Source organism: Boleophthalmus pectinirostris, unplaced genomic scaffold, assembly GCF_026225935.1.
Source record: "Boleophthalmus pectinirostris isolate CB_2022bp ecotype Guang Dong unplaced genomic scaffold, ASM2622593v1 HiC_scaffold_10, whole genome shotgun sequence".
Classification (NCBI taxonomy): Eukaryota; Metazoa; Chordata; class Actinopteri; order Gobiiformes; family Gobiidae; genus Boleophthalmus; species Boleophthalmus pectinirostris.
Window position 1 is genome coordinate 11,645,173 of NW_026570971.1, and position 16,902 is coordinate 11,662,074.

Here is a 16,902-nt window from a genome sequence, read left to right on the forward strand (position 1 = left end):
CTCGTGGTAACTCCTAAACATTCCACCGTTAGAGATACATGTAGAACACCCCCAGCGAGATGTGAGTGCAAAGGTTCAATTCATCCTTTCATTCTACTACTTCTATTTCTAATACTTCCACGAGGAGCAGAGTGGATGTTTGCCGGTGCCCTCTTGACAGATATTGGCCAGGAATGTGCAATTTACCCAGAAAAGTGTTTTGCCCTCCGGACCCCCGACAATAGAACAACCTGCGGAGAAAGAAAGTTTACAACGCTCTAGTTCCTATCCTGACTTTAGTTTTTTCACCTTTTTCACCTTGTTATCCAAAGCTCTTATTCTTTACACTTCTAAGTTCTTGTAAGTTTCAGTTTTATTTTTGATGCTCCAAGTCTTGCCTCACCTCCGTTTGCTCTCCACGCTAAGTCACTCCCCGTTCAGAGCGCAATTATGACACAGTCTGAGCTTATCCGGTTAATTTAACTACTCCACGTCGGTTCAGGTTTGTGAAGTTGTAGTGCGTTGTTTTGTATCCTGTTCTTTTATATATTAACGGAAAACGTGCGTGAGTGTGTGTGTGTGGGAGCATGGATGATGTAGGCTTGTGGGCGGAGTCATGTACAGGCCTGGGAGAGATCCCTAGATTACTCAAACATGCATGGATGACATCTAAAAGCTCTACAGGCATGCTTTTCATGTGGGTAGAAAGCTCCAGAAAGTAGATTTTGCATAATGCCTCCTCATTAAACATTCAGATTAGTGTAATTTTTCATTTTAATTTTCAAGTTAATGAAGCTTTTCCACATTAGAATTAAGTAAAGATCCTTAATATTGTTGTGTTTTGTGAAATTAAGTTGCTGTATTGTTTCATCCACACACTTAACACACAAGACCAGCATGGTTTGGCCGAGTTCTTCTCTCAAACTGAAAACCTTCTGTTCCACCTTGTGATGTCATGTGGTAATACAAGAAGTGCTCCACTGTGTTTTTACGATGCATAGACTAGAACAGGGGTCCTCAATCCCAGTGGACCGGTACTGGGCTGTGGGTTGTTTGGTACCAGGCCTCGAAAGCACAAACCTGCCTCTCCCATATGCAGTGTGGACCTCTTCCTGTACGCCATGCAGGCCGGACCTGGACTAAAACCAGGACTAAAACTGGACCAAACCAGGTTTAAGCCAGGACTAAGCCAGGACTAAACCAGGACTAAACCATGACTAAAACAGGTCTAAAACTAGGACTAAACCAGGAATAAACCAGGTCTAAAACAGGTTTGAAACATGACTAATCCAGGACTAAAATAGGTCTAAACCAGGTCTAGAACAGCTCTAAAACTAGGACTAAACCAGGACTAAAAGAAGTCTAAACCAGGTCTAAAACTGGTCTAAAACATGTCTAACACAGGTCTAAAACTAGGACTAAACCAGGACTAAAACAGGATTTAACCAGAACTTAACCATGCCGAGCGGACGGCACCGCGCCTCCTCCCATAAGCCGCCCCTACCTGGTCTTCAAAATATTGTCGGATATAAAACCAGTCCATGGCGCAAAAGTGATTGCGGACCACTGCACTAGAATCATTTATATAATTTCAGACCTCAAATTGATAATCTTTACTAAACAAAACCTCTTCATCACATCACAAGGCGCAACGGAGCATTTTTGAGCTTTGTAGAGTAAAAATAAAGAATTATTCAAAGATGTGTGAATAAAAAAAACAAAACACAACTCCAGTCGTGTTTTTGATGAGGTAACTATATTATAACAAGACTTAAAGCTCACAAGTCCATTCTACGTAATATAGGACCTGTCATATGCCCTTTAAAATTCATACATTCACGAACTAATCTCGGTTTCATTATTTACAGTGCATTTTTCATTCAGCGAACCTCTCCGAGTCCAGATGACGTGTCCTTAACTCCCCTAAGCCTTGCGGTACACGTAGCTTTATGCAAACATGCTGTGCTCTCTGGACTGTGGCCTGCACTTACCCATGGATTATAATCATTACCGCACCATAATGCTACTCTTTTAGCCGGGCGTTTTGGTCCGTGCAATTTCACTTTTATTCACCAAATAAATCGCGAGCACAGGAATATATGGGAATGGAGAAATTGTGTGTTTTTCGGGTGCAAACCATATTATACTCTGGTTTAAAGGTGCTTTGTGTAACTTTTTCGTTGTCACGGTATGATATTTAGACCTTTTGATCGTCACGGAGACCAAACCAGACCAAGTTACGGGTTAGATCTGTGGAGAGGCGACCCCGCTCTAGGTATTTTTGAGCTATAAAACCACCTGTAATTGAATAAATGTAAGGTAGAGCTGTTTAATGTCACACTGCGGAATATTTCAAGCAAAGCAAAGACATATCCATAGAAACAAGCACATGAAGGACCAAAAAATATAAAGTTACATAGTGCAGCTTTATAAAACACCTCATTTACATTGTTCTTATAGTTTCTTCAGAATGTAATTATAATATGTTTTTGTTCAGTGGAGGTGGAGTGGCATTATTCATAATTTTGAGCAGGTTTCTTGATTTGAACGCAGAATTAAATTGTCAAAAGTGAGAATTTAGCTTTTTTATCGAGTGCCTTTAATGCCTGAAAGTTACAAACATATAGTACATTCTTTAAAGGGTTCATATTACGCTATTTTCAGATCGATGTTATAATGTTTCCTCGTCACAAACAGACCTGGACACATGATTAACACACAAATCCTGCATATTTAAGTTGAGTTCTTCTCTCAAACAGAAAACACTCTTTTCCACCTTGTGATGTCATACACACAGCAAAAACTGGAGGGTTAAAATTTTAGGGTAAAATATTTCAGAGTTGTTTTTAACACCAAAAGTGTTAATTTAACCATCTGAAAGTTAAATGTGGGTTCGAGTTGGGGTTATTTGCCAGAGTTGATGTGGTTGAGGTTAATTCCTCTAGTGTAAATTCAACTTCTCTTAGTGTTAATTTGGCTCCTCCCATTCACCACTTCAGACTCTTGTGAGAGAAGACCAGTTTGAACCAGTTTTGTTCATAATTTCAGCTTAAATTAACTAAAATAAAGTATAAATAAAATAAAACACCTCTGTGTGTTGTTTAGCTAAACCAGGAACTGTACAAAGTGTTATCTATTTACTCTCAAAACATTAAAATAACTCTTACGTAATTAACATTTCCAAAAATGTTAAATTAACTCTAGAACAGATTGGACTCATATAAACTCTGAGAAAATGTTAAAGTTGATTCTGTGAGAGTCAATTTTAACACTCCACTTTTTGCTGTGCAGGAAGTGCTCTACACACACCTTCACTAGAATCATTTGGATGATTTCAACTCTGGAATTGCCGATCTCCACTGAACAAACGGGGCTGTTAACTTGAAAACTACCACTACGTGACATCACAAGGTGGAAATCTGTGCATGAAACAAAACACAACTCCAGGTACGTTTTTAATGAGGTAATGATATTATAACATGACTTAAAGCTCACAAGAGTCAAGTCTGAGTAGGACCTTTAACTATAAAAACTTGCAGTGGTAACCATTTTTATTTATATTTTTTCCAATATTTTTATTAATTTTCAGACAAAAAAAATTTCACATGAACAATTGACCACATTGTTAACACAGGTCAACATATAATCGAAAAAAAAAAATAAATAAAAATTAACGATAACAAGCCAATTCACACACTCAGACACATATTCACAGATTCACTACACAATATTTGCACAATACAATTTATCAGTCTCAGGTAAGTCCGAGATTTATATTCAGTGATCATATGTACTTAAAAAAAAAAAAAAAAAAAAGGTAGAAAAAATAAATAAATACAAAATAAATAAAATATAAATTAATTGATAAAAAAAATAAATAAAATTAAGTAAAATAGGTAAATAAAATAAATAAATAATGCAGTGGTAACGATTTGATTCATAAAGCCTAATTTATGGTCATGAGTCAAATCGTCTACATCGCGACGAGTTTGCATCGCCTTGAAACCCCTCCGTAGAGCGTCTGCGTCGACCGTCGTGCACCTCAGGAATGTCCTAACCACACATCGAACTGACACAGACGCCAAGAGAAAGCGACGCAGACAGGAAGAGCTCTACATAGATTTCCAGTGCTCCACTTTCTCGCTTCATCTTGTAAACACGAACGCGATTTTTAAATCCTAGCCTCCTAGTGTTGTGACGGTGAAGTACTTTGTGGACACAGACCTCGACGCAGATCCATAAACCAAAAACAACAGTGAAAAGGCAGTTGCTTTGAATCAACGCAGAACTATAAAACAGCCTTTAGTTGTTGACTTGTATTCTAGTCAGTCTGATACAACTTGTACTTAATGTCTGTCTGAATGTTCTTGTGATCTCTTGACCTGACTTGTGCTTTGTCTCCCCCTCTCTTTCTTTCTTTCTTTCTTTCTTTCTCTCTCTCTCTCTCTGTCTCCCTCTGTGTCCAGTGCGGTGAGGGTCCGATGCCGGGCCTCACCCGCAGCCTGCTGAGCTGAGAGGGCACGCGCGGGTCAGGATGCAGTGGGTGGCCCTGGCCGTCACCCTGGGGTGCGTGTGCCTGTCGCACTCGTCACACGGCCCCACCCCCACCCCCACCTCCACACACACCCCGCTGGTGGACAACTCGGACGAGGAGGTGGACGAGCCCTGCTTCGAGCCGTGCGCCTGCGAGGTCAAAGAGGGCGTGCTCCAGGTGCACTGCGATGGGCGGGGCTTCACCAACGCCAGCCAGGTGAGAGACAACAGGGTCGAAAAGGCTTAGGGAGAAACAGAAGGACAGACACAGAAAGACAGACGGACATGTTTTTTGTCATTTCACTTACTTGACACTACATAAAGCAAGGTTTTCTTCTTCTTTTTGTACATTGTAAAAACAGGTCTTAAGCTGTGTTCAGACTGGGGCGTTCAGGCGTCCAGTTCACATGCAAAGTCTATGTGGACGTGCCTTGAGGGCGTCCTGTATTTTTGCAGTGCGTCGAGAATCTGCCATCAGCCAATCAGGGACTACTATCCAGTGACGTAGCGACATTATTAAGAAGAAAGAGAAAAGAAGAAAGAGAGAGACTCGCAAGCCACAAACACCATAAAACAAGAAATCTACACCGTGTCATTAGAGTATAAATATATATACGTCACAACCGTCGAGACGATCGCCTCCGCTGATGTGTTTTATGTAATTAATACTCTAAAGCCTCTCTCGACCGGGAAAACAAGGCACTTGCAGACTGCAGTGGATGTCCTGGACGAGCATTAAGTATTATTCTCCTATTCATCCACGACGTCCAAAAAGCGCATTGAACTCAAATGCAAAGGCGTCCAACTAGAGGCGTTCGGCGTGTTTTTTGACACCTCGATCTGACCAGGCTGGCGCCATCTAGTGCCTCTACTCAATTTCATTTCTCTCGAGCGACTAGATCAAGAATCAGAATACACTAGACAGTTTGCAAGAACCCCTGAAGTTGTAGAACGCGCACCGACTAAGCAGTGAAGAGCTGTGAAGTCATGACGTCAAACTCAAGCGCTGGTCTTGTCCCTTTTGTGGAACAGCACAACAGTAAACAAAGAGGTCGAGATGGATGTAGATGAAGACAGACATTCTGTGTTGGCAACGATTCCCGAGATCGAGGATTTAAAGCCGGAACAAAGAGAATGTTTGGTGAATTTGATCAAGGGAAAAGAAGTTATTGCCCTTTTTCCTACGAGATTTGGCGCATTACATACATCACGACCAAATAGCAGCGATTGACCTACCGTCGAGCGAACAAATCCTAATGCTGCGAGGTCAGACGGTTTCCACAATGTGACACTGGCTGATGAGTCAGGCTATCTGAACGCAGTATTAGGGTCAAAAGGAGACCTTTGTGTGTGGTCTCCATCTAATTATAAATATTTTGTATCATCTACAAACCTAGAAGTTAGGTTCCAAATATCGGTTCAGTTGATTTCCTGGTAGGACATATAGATTTATGAAATAAGACTTTTCACTTGTTGTAGTCGGCCCAGAAAGTGTCATGTTATACAGAGCAATTCCATAGTTACCTGAGAAATAAAAAAAACAACAACAAAAAAAGCTACACAACACATTTCAAACCTGATTTATATGATTTTAGTTTAAAGAAAATAAATGCTGTTTTTCCATCTCTGCACAGGCATCATTTGACATCGGTGATCTGCAGATGCTTAAAGCCTTATCAGAACTGAAAAAGCTGGAAGTGCGCTGTTAGTATGCTTGTTCTTTTTTCACACTACCTCAACAGCATTCCTGTGCCCTCTGGGAGTTGTGAAAACAGCTTTTCAGATTGCTAGGACTGTGTTAAGAAAGTAAAAAATAATGACCAGTGCAAATTGTTAAAATAAACTAGTCGTGTTTTTCACATTTTGAAGTCGGTAAAAATCAGGTTCTATTTGTGAGTTTCTGATAACTCCACAGCTTTAATCCTGTAGTGTTTAATTAAGTAGGAGGCAGGTAAAAGGATTCTGAAGGTTTAGCGTTGTGCTTCCATAGTCACAATCAGATTAAGACAAAATGTGTTGACTTGTGAAAGCTCAAATAGTTCTCTGTGTGCTTTGGATAGAAAACTAATCTTGTGGCTAATACAAGACGCCAGGATAAACATTTTGGATTTTTAAAATATAAACACTGGTACAGGAATTGCGGTGGTGAAGAGGAGGAGATAGAGAGGCTGAGGGGGGCTGATGGTTTTGCTGCTGTTGTGAGAAAAGGAGGATTGTAGCTGAAATAGCAGGAAGAAGGAGGAGAGAGTGTATTTATATGAAAAGATTTGTTGCAGGCTCTGATTTGTGTGTTGTATGTGTCTTTGTGGTTGTGCATGTGTCTATTTTACATTTATTCAGCTGCAGGTACTTGTTAAAAACACCTCCAAAAGCATGTTAGTGGGCTCGTCTCTCCGCAGATCTGACCTGTAACTTGGCAGTAGTGGTTAGGGATGGCCAGTATATTGGTTCCAGTACTGGTATCGGCCAATATTTATACAGATTTGACTATATTGTATTAACTGATTGATACAGATTTGGCTATATTGTATCGGCCGATATTAATACAGATTTGACTATATTGTATCGGCCGATATTAATACAGATTTGACTATAGTGGATCGGCCGATATTTATACCGATTTCACTATATTGTATTGGCCGACATTTATACAGATTTGGCTTCAGTGTATTGGCTGATATCTATGCTGATTTGACTATATCGTATCGACCGATATTTATACAGATTTGACTATATTGTATCGGCCGATATTGATATAGATTTGACTATTTGTATTGGCCGATATTTATACAGATTCGACTATAGTTTATCGGCCGATACTGATACAGATTCGGCTGTACTGATTCAACCAATATTGATACAGATTTGACTATTTGTATCGGCCGATATTGATACAGATTTGACTATATTGTATCGATTTATTGATACAGATTCAGCTATATTGTATCAGCTGATAGTAATACAGATTTTATTATATTGTATCGGCCGATATTAATGCAGATTTGACTATATTGTATCGGCTGATATTTGTACAGATTCTGCTATAGTGTATCGGCCGATATTGATACAGATTCGGCTGTACTGATTCGGCCAATATTGATACAGATTTGACAATATGTATCGGTCGATATTGATACAGACTTAACTTTAGTGTATCGGCTGATATCGATGCTGATTTGGCTATATTGCTTTGGCCGATATCAATAGCAACACCAATTACACTGAGATTAAAAACTGAAAATGGAAATAGAACTGTGTTATATGGCTGTATGTTTAAACAGACATGTACGAATATATATTTTTATATCTGAGATAAATACATTTTTTTATTTTTAATTTGGGATCTTTACATCCACTTAAGATCAATTTGTGGGCATAGCTATGGAGTTTAAAAGATAAATATTGGTTATTGGTTACAACAGCAGGTGAATATATATTGGAATATTGGAGATCTATATCGGCTCAAAAAATAAAAATAATACATCCACTGAAAATTTACTGTATATATTTTGTCTGTATGTTATCTTGTCTATTTTTATGCATGTAGTTTAGATTTTATTAAATTTTTTTTATATGGACAGATGTTGAAAACTAGAACTTTTGCAAAAACACTCAGAGCAATACATCTGGTTTGTCTAATTCGATTGTGATGTCCTTAATAAACATAAATAAATAAAAATAAATAAATAAAAATCCATATCGGCTTATCTCTCCGTAGAAAGAGATAATGAGTTCAAAGGCATAAGGCGGAACATTTCATCAACATTTTTACGGAGCAGGCAGCGCACGCTCTGCCCGAAAACTCCAATAATACGTCTTTAATATCTTAAAAATAACTATAATTTCCACCGTTTAGTCCTCATTTGCCCTTGTTTATGTCAATACACAAACACGGTTCTCAAATCTCATATTTTGTTCTTGTGTTGCGCGGCCCTATGTAACCTGCACCATTTCAAAACAGAGCGGTTCGAAGGTGGTCTGGAGAGTTATTGATCAAAACACAGAGATCCGAACTCGCCGCCCCAAAAGTCTTCTCAGTCTCTTTACCAAAACAACATAGCACGAATATTATAGAGGATCTTTGCATCTCCAGGCCCCTGTTTCCTGATGGCAGCTTATACCCTCCTCTTCTTAGATATGAATTGACCTTTTCAGATATTGCTGTGAGCTCGCCGTGGAAACCGGTCCGTCCCAGCGGATTTGAGCGAAGATTTGATTCGAGCGCGATTGAAAAACAGATGACACCAGTTAAATCAACACTTGCGTGACTCAGCTGCAGAGAGGTGTGGGAGGCACGGGCTTGGCAGGTAAACGGGTCCCTGCCGCCGGCCAAACGATGATGAAAAAGAAAAAGCGGCAGAACAATCGTTTCATTTGAATTCATTATTTTAGCCTCAGCTGTGTTTAAGTCGGAGCTTTAAGTGAAATACGTGATAATGGCGGGAGCGTAATGTTGTTCGGGTACATTAACGCGTAGCAATAAAAGGCGATTTGTTTCAAGAGGAGCATTGATTAAATGTACACAAGAGCAATTACTTAAAGCGTTTATTGAGTTTTACACGTTGTTGCGTAAAGATGACGATTAACTTAAAGGGCCCATATTACTCTATTATCTGGTGTTATAATGTTTCTTACGGGTGTAAAGTTACACAAAAATCACGGTTTGTTATGTACTTCGGTTTTGAGGTCAAGGTTTGGTTCATTTTTGGTACAGTACGGGAACAAAATGGTTGTTTATTTGTGTTTTTATTAAACCAACAATTAGTTTTAACATTATACAAACGGGGAAAATAAAATAAATGCAAAGTGCTGCTTGGTAATACTAATAAGTTAAATAAAATATTCTCAAATAAGCAACAAATGTATGAAATATTATAAAAATCAATTCCTTGAAAACAGTAAAGAAACCTTTTCAAACAGTAAAGTTCCAACATGAAGTTTTACTCAGTCTTAATTTTTTTGGCCAGAAAAAACAACTTGTCCACATTGTCTGCAGTAAGTGCAGATCTGCTGCAATTATTACGTCCCCAGCTGTTGAAAATACTTTTTCGCTCAGGACAGAGATCGTGGGTATGGGAGGAGGGTATGGGACGGAAGCAGAGATTCGCTGGCGAAAGGCGAAAATGAGGATAGAGCCATGATGACCGTAGTTTTGCAGGAATTCACGTGGTTTGAACCGACGTTGACAAGGCGGGGGGCAATTGTTGTCAAGGCGGCTGCCGTAACTATAAAGCACGGTTGGAAACACTGCCACCCCAATCATGGACGTGTTCCCTCGTAAATATTAAAGAGCCGAGCCTTCCGTGTTGCTGGACATGTTGTTTTGGAATGTAAACACACACAAATTGAGCAAATGAACTGCACAGGCCTGAACTGAACTGAACGCCCTGTACCGAAATATACATGCACTGTTACACTGTTACAATTGCGACTGTCACAGGAAATTGTTTGCACATGGTTCTCATCCAGCAATGTCTCTACTTGGATAAAACTGTCTGTCATTGGCAGTTGCTTCCATATGGTTCTCATTCAACACAATTTTTTTATTTTTAATGTATAAGCAATATCATTCACTGTCCTTTTTTCCATTAATAGATGCTTTTACTACATGGAGTAAAAGGTGTTTTCTTGAACTAGAAGAAACTTCAAACCAGGATATAACGCTTGTGCACTGTTAGCATGCTAGTTGTTGATAGCTGTAGGGTGATGCCAAAAATGAAATTTGTAAAAATACAATATAGTGGATTAATTTGTATTTGTAGAATAATTAGAGTTTGGGCTGTTTGTCTGGAATGTTTCACAGTATGGCATTAAACCTTTCTATCTTCATGGAGACTAAACCAGACCAAGTTACAGGCCAGATCTGTTTTGAGGTATTTTTAAGCTGTAAAACCACCTGTAATTGAATAAATGTAAGGTAGAACTGTTTAATGTCACACTGTGGAACATTCCAGGCAGTTTTGTCACAGTTTAGTTTGAGAACATTTTTCTGGAGCCACGTTTTGAATCATCTCCACCCCCTCCTGCAGGTTTCTCACTCGTGGGTTCGCCCCTTCAACCTCAACCTGCAGAGGAACACCCTGAGGCGCCTGTATGCCAACACCTTCCACCACCTTAGCAACGCCGTGCTGCTGAATCTGGGAAACACGGCGCTCCAGGACATCCGGGTGGGGGCCTTCAACGGTCTGGCCAAACTGAGGAGGCTCTACCTGCACGAGAACAAGCTGGAGGTGTTCAGGAACGACACCTTCTTAGGCCTGGAGGCGCTCGAGTATCTGCAGGTGAGTTTATTTGAAGTGGAACCAAACACTAAATCCACTTTGTTTTGCTTCTTGACTGTGCATATGGTGTTTTAATAGCTTTGTCTGTTCCTAGACGTTTTTTATGTAGTAATTTTATGGCCAACGAGGTAAATTTGCAGTTTTGTGTTACAAAAAAAATTGTCAAGAACTCTCTGCGATTTCCAGAAGCACATTTCTCGAAAGTCTAAAGTGTGGATACCTTCGATAGGGAAGTAACGATATCCAAATCTCACGGTACGATATTTATTGTGATATTTTGAAGAGGCTAATAACTCTAGATGGAACACTTTTTTGCTTTTAAAATACCTTGACAAGATTTTGGTGTGAATAATTTCCATCATAATCCCAAGAATTCAATTAAAAAACATATCTCTTCATGTTGTCTGCGCTGAAATGAATCATGGGATATGTAGTTCCCTATGTTTATAATGTGTTTAAGCAAAGGAACTTGTAATTCGTTATATTGACAGTCCACGATATTACTGTGAGACTTTTGACGATACGATATCACAATATTTTGGTTATTGTTACATTGTTACACTGTTTGACCAATCACATTGTTGCTTATAACTCTAGACTCCGCCCCTCCTCCACCCTCATCTTTCTCTTCTCTAGTCTTCCAGGCAGGGGCGTCGGACCAGGGGGGTAAATGGTGCTGTTTACCCAGGGCCCAGCCAGTGCAAGAAGGGGCCCCTCACATAATTTTCTATTTTAATCATTTTTCATTGGCATGTGAACCCACCTAGATAATTAGTACCTAGGACTCAGAATTTAGTTCTACTCCCCTGTTTTTCGGTGCTGCCCAGTAGTTTATTGGCTATTTGACATGTGGTTGTTGTGGGTGGATTTTCTTTCTTTTTTTTTTTTTTTTTTTTTTTTTTTTTTTCAATTAAAGACTAGACTAAAAACAGAACATAACATTTAACAAAATGCAATAATCAACATAAACACAAAACATAAAAATCATAATTAGTATAATTATTGCAATAATAATAATTATTATTGTTATTCTTATTGTCTCTACTGTTAATGACAATAATTAGAACAATAACTTGTTCAACAACTACAACAATTACCACTATTATTATTATTTGTAATGGTCTTTATTATTATTATTATTTTTTTTACTATAAATAATTAATTGTCTTTGTTTTAAGGATTACCTATGTTTCCTTTATTAACTATATTTTAAGTCACTACTTTAAGTCCTTATGATTGAATATTTTTAAATTTATTCATATTCCATATGGCTAAACACAAATATTAATTTACATCTATTTGGTTTTAGCCATAGAACTTATACATCATAATTATAACTAAGTTTACATAAAACAGATGAGCATATAGATACACAGATGAATTTTCTCCCAAGTATTTAAGAACTTCCCATCTATTTTTATACTTTTTTTTTTTTTCTTTGTTTGTTTCAGTTGTATATCCTTCCCAGGTTAAGTATTGGTATCTGATTTTAAATTTCATAAACATGCACTAACTTTTGCCAAGGTACAAGGTAACACGTTCAAAACAAATATATCTTTTACTGATAATAATGCTGATTTATTCTGAATTAGAAAAATATTGGACATAATGGCGAAGTTGTTTATGGTATAAATGTTTTATTTTGTGTTTTGGTTCTCAAGACGATTATTCAATGAGCTGAAATCTACTTGGTTTAAATCTAAAATGTCTCTAATCTAAATGGTCACTACCTAAACTCTGACACTGGCAACAAACTGTAAGAGAAATGTTTGCTATGTGGCTGTTGTTAATATGCAGTAATTGTGTTTTTTGCTGTGATTTACCATTATAATAGGCCCCGTTATTGATATTAAAGCAGCACTGTGTAAGTTTACTGGTGGAGAGGCTGTTATTGCTTTACCCGGAATGTTCCACAGTACGGTATAAACAGATCTGTCTTTCTTTTATTAAATTTCAGATGTTTTCGTGGCCAAAAAAATACTTGGTTTGTTGGAGTCACCTGCTTGTTTCCGTGGAGATATATTAGTCTCAGGCCATTTCGTGAAACATTCCAGACAAAACAACATCTCCATGGAGAATAGAAGTTTTCACCCTCCACCTAAAAACTTTCGTAGTGCCCATTAAAGGTGAAAGTGAGGTTACACGTTTGTATTTTTAGGTGTGTGTTTGGAGAAACAACTTTATGATTACAATGGAACAGGAAACTAAAAACTGGCACGAAGTTTATTATCTTTATTTATGCTACAAAATGACCGATTATTTGATTATTTAAATTAAAGATATGTGTAAGTTTTCTGCTGTATGGTTGGCCACTTGCTTTCTTCCATCACAATAAGAATTTGTATGTATGGACTTGTTATTATAAGATATTTTTGAACAATGAAAACACCCATAATAAAACAAATGCATGATACATTCATTTAATGCCATATTGTGGAATATTTGCAGTAAAAAAAAAACAAAAAAACCAAAAAACATCTCCACTGAAGCAAGCAGGTGGTGTAGTGCTTCTTTAAAGAGGGGTGTTATGCAAAATTGATGTTGCTCCTTTATCAAAAACATGTCTGAATTGGTTTTAGGTGATCCATGCATGTGTGTGTAATCTAGGGATCTCTCCTGAGCACTATTCAAACCCTCCTTACGCTTAAATATGCAAACCTGTCCAATTTTCAGCCCACAAGCCTTGGTCACCCACGCTCCCACACGACAATTCTCTATAAATATACAAATACATGATGCAAAACAATACACTACAACTTCACAAACCTGATGCGATGTGCAGTAGTTTCATTAGCGAAATGCACTGTTATTGTCATGGTAAATAGTAAATGATCACATTTTTATACCTTCAAGCCACTCAAACTAGGGATGGGCATGATCTCTGTCACAGAGAGAACACTCATATTTCACTGAGTCATGTCCTTTAGTCTGACAGAAGCTGAACCACATCAGTGCACAAGGAAAGAGCTGGGTTTTTCAGAGCTTCATAGTTTATGCAAATGAGTCATGTGGTTTTAAGTTTCATTTCTGTAGAACATAAACAAATGTGTCAAAGCCGCATTAAACACATTATAATCTCAAACGGGCTGATGTGGCTCTAGAGTGGTGATGGTTTATATGTTGTAAAGTTGAGTTTATTTATGCAGATTAGTAATAGTAATAATAATGATGATAACTTTTATATAAAAACGTTAATGATTAGGGGTGTAACGATATCCAAGTCTCACGATATGATATTGTCACAGTATGAACCTCACGGTACGATATTTATTGCGATATTGTGGGAAAGCTCACGATTAAGGATGTAACAATATCCAAATCTCTTATATTTTCACAATATACATCTCACGGTATTTATTGCGATATTTTGTGGAGGCGAACAAAACTGTTAATATGTTACTTTTTTATCTTAAAATGCCTTGACATGACTTAAAGGTTGTATAGAGGATTTTTTTAAGGGAAGAGAACTACAGTGACACTTCTTTTTCAAATGTTCCTCCTCCACAGCTCCCTCAGTAGAAACATCTCCTCCCGCCTCCTTACTCTAGAAATCACACGTTTACAGCCAGTGGGCGTTCGGAATTACAGTCGAAGTGACCGGTCTAGAAACAATTTAGCGACCTTCGTCTACTTGAGTCGCGCCATCGCTGGAAGGGATCTTCAAGAATCACCTCAGTTTGTCTTCGCTCCTTTTCCTCTTCTCTTCTTCTTTCAGCGATCTCGAAAACGGACTTTCTTTTCGCGGCGAACTGGTCGTGGATTCTCGTCCGCCGTTGCAACAAACTTTGTGCGAATTTGTACGAAGCTACAGTTTAAAAAAGTCTCTAAGAACCGCCGCATAAACCACGTAATCCCAGCGAGTCAGTTACACTAGAAACGTAGGGAGTTTGATTGACGACCTAACAGCCAATAGAAAATGAGGTAGCCTTGTTTTCTATTGGCTGATGTTTATCTGGCCTCACCACGTCCACATTTGATAGATTTTCATTCTTTTTTTTTTTTTGGTCATCATAATTACAAGGCTGCTGCATCTCTGTAATGTTATTTTAACCTATCATTGACAATCTGAAACAAAACAAAAATCCTCCATACAACCTTTAACCCAAAGAACTAAGACTTAAAAGTGCTTAGAACTGTTATTTCTTCTTGTAGTCTGCACTAAAATGGAGCAAAGGATCATGGTCTATGTAGTTCCCTCTGTCTTTTTTATTTCGCTATCGCTGCACCATAACTCTTAATTTAAGCAAAGAGACTCGTAATTCGATATATTGTGATGGTCCACGATATTATTGTGAGAACTTTGACGATACGATATCACGATATTTCGTTTATTGTTACATCATTAATTCGAACGATTAAGAAAATTTAATCAAATGCCCATCCCTAACTCAAACACACATTCACACTCTGACTGACGCAGACACTGGGGGCGAAATGGGTGAAAAAGTGTCTTGCCCAAGGACACAATGAGTATTTACTAGCTTCTCTCGCTCTGTAGTGTCGCTCTGAAGGGGTAGGGACTTAACGCAGAGAGCAGCAAAGCGAGGGGAGACTCAACAAATACATAAATTATAACATAAAAGGGAACGCGGTGATCTAAATATGTTATGAGTTTGTAATTAATACCGCATCGAAGTAGAAATACCCCCTCTCTTTTTCTTTATATGCGTAAGGTGTTTTTAGACTATACACATTTTCTCTTCGCTTTGATCACAGTGTTGACACGGTTCAATTCTCGCATGTTAACACAACCTTTATAGCTTGATTTGAGATGAAAGCTCACAACAGCGCGCAACGTCTTCATTCCGAGGTTTGTATCTGCTGCTGCTGATCCTCTCTTTCTCCCCTTTTCTGTCCCTATCTGTCTATCTCGCTCTATCTCTCTCTCCGTCTCTCTTTCTCTCGCTCTGTCTGAAGGCTGACTACAACGTGATCAAACGAATAGACAGCGGAGCCCTGAGGTTCCTCCACAAGCTGCGAGTTCTTATTCTCAATGACAACCTGATCCCCGCTTTGCCCGCGCACCTCTTCAGGTAACGGCGGCGTATTGATGTTTTTATCCCTTCTCATTTATCTCTTTGTCAGGGCGTCATCCATTATTTTCATATTTGGACGGAGAAACGCTGGACTCGACCCGATTAGAATTATGCTTAATCAGTCACAAGTTGTTTACGGAGGCGAAGTCACAGGACGATGTGACGGAGATAGAAGGAAATGGACGAATGTAAACAATCCGTGTATCATTTTTTTTTGTTTTTCAAAATAAAACGAAGAATAAGAATATGAAAAAACAACTAGTTTCTTCATTATTTGTCTCCAAAACCAAAATGAAAAAAACTGACAACGACCATTTCCCGTTTCCGTGACTTAAACTGTGATGCAGGACTGAACCAGGATTAAAACAGGACTAAAACCAGGTCTAAACAAGGTCTGAAACAGGGCTGAACAAGGACTAAATGAGAACTGAACCGGGACTAAACCGGTCTCAGTCCTGGTCTGGTCCTGTTCTGAGTCCCGGTCTGTCCTGTCTGAGTGCTGGTCTTAATCCTGATCACCTCCGGGCCCGACCCGACACTCCTGGTTCAGTCCTGGTTCAGTCCTGGTTTAGTCCTGGTTCAGTCCTGATTTTAGTCCTGGTTCAGTCCTGATTTAGTCCTGGTTTAGTCCTGATTCAGTCCTGGGTTCAGTCCTGGTTTAGTCCTGGTTCAGTCCTGTTTTAGTCCTGGTTCAGTTTTAGTCCTGGTTTCAGTCCTGATTTAGTCCTGGTTCAGTCCTGGTTTAGTCCTGGTTAGTCCTGGTTAGTCCTGGTTCAGTCCTGATTTTAGTCCTGGTTCAGTCCTGGTCCTGGTTCAGTCCTGTCCTGGTTCAGTCCTGTTTAGTCCTGGTTCAGTCCTGGTTCAGTCCTGGTTAGTCCTGATTAGTCCTGAGTCCTGTTAGTCCTGGTTCAGTCCTGGTTTATTTTAGTCCTGGTTCAGTCCTGGTTTAGTCCTGGTTTAGTCCTGGTTTAGTCCTGGTTTAGTCCTGGTTTAGTCCTGGTTTAGTCCTGGTTCAGTCCTGGTTTATCCCTGGTTCAGTCCTGGTTTAGTTCTGGTTTAGTCCTGATTTAGTC

At 38.9% G+C, this 16,902-nt stretch overlaps 1 protein-coding gene across 1 annotated transcript in view; it reads left to right on the top strand.

The window, feature by feature from the left end:
* Positions 1–4,513: 4,513 nt before the first annotated feature.
* The window catches only part of LOC110165602 (SLIT and NTRK-like protein 3), a 153,975-nt gene continuing 141,586 nt past the window's right edge, over positions 4,514–16,902 (top strand). Inside the window, exons 1-3 of the mRNA XM_020930788.2 lie at positions 4,514–4,729; positions 10,542–10,793; positions 15,711–15,826. Coding sequence (XP_020786447.1) covers positions 4,514–4,729; positions 10,542–10,793; positions 15,711–15,826 — 584 coding nt within the window. The remainder of the gene's footprint in view (positions 4,730–10,541; positions 10,794–15,710; positions 15,827–16,902) is intronic.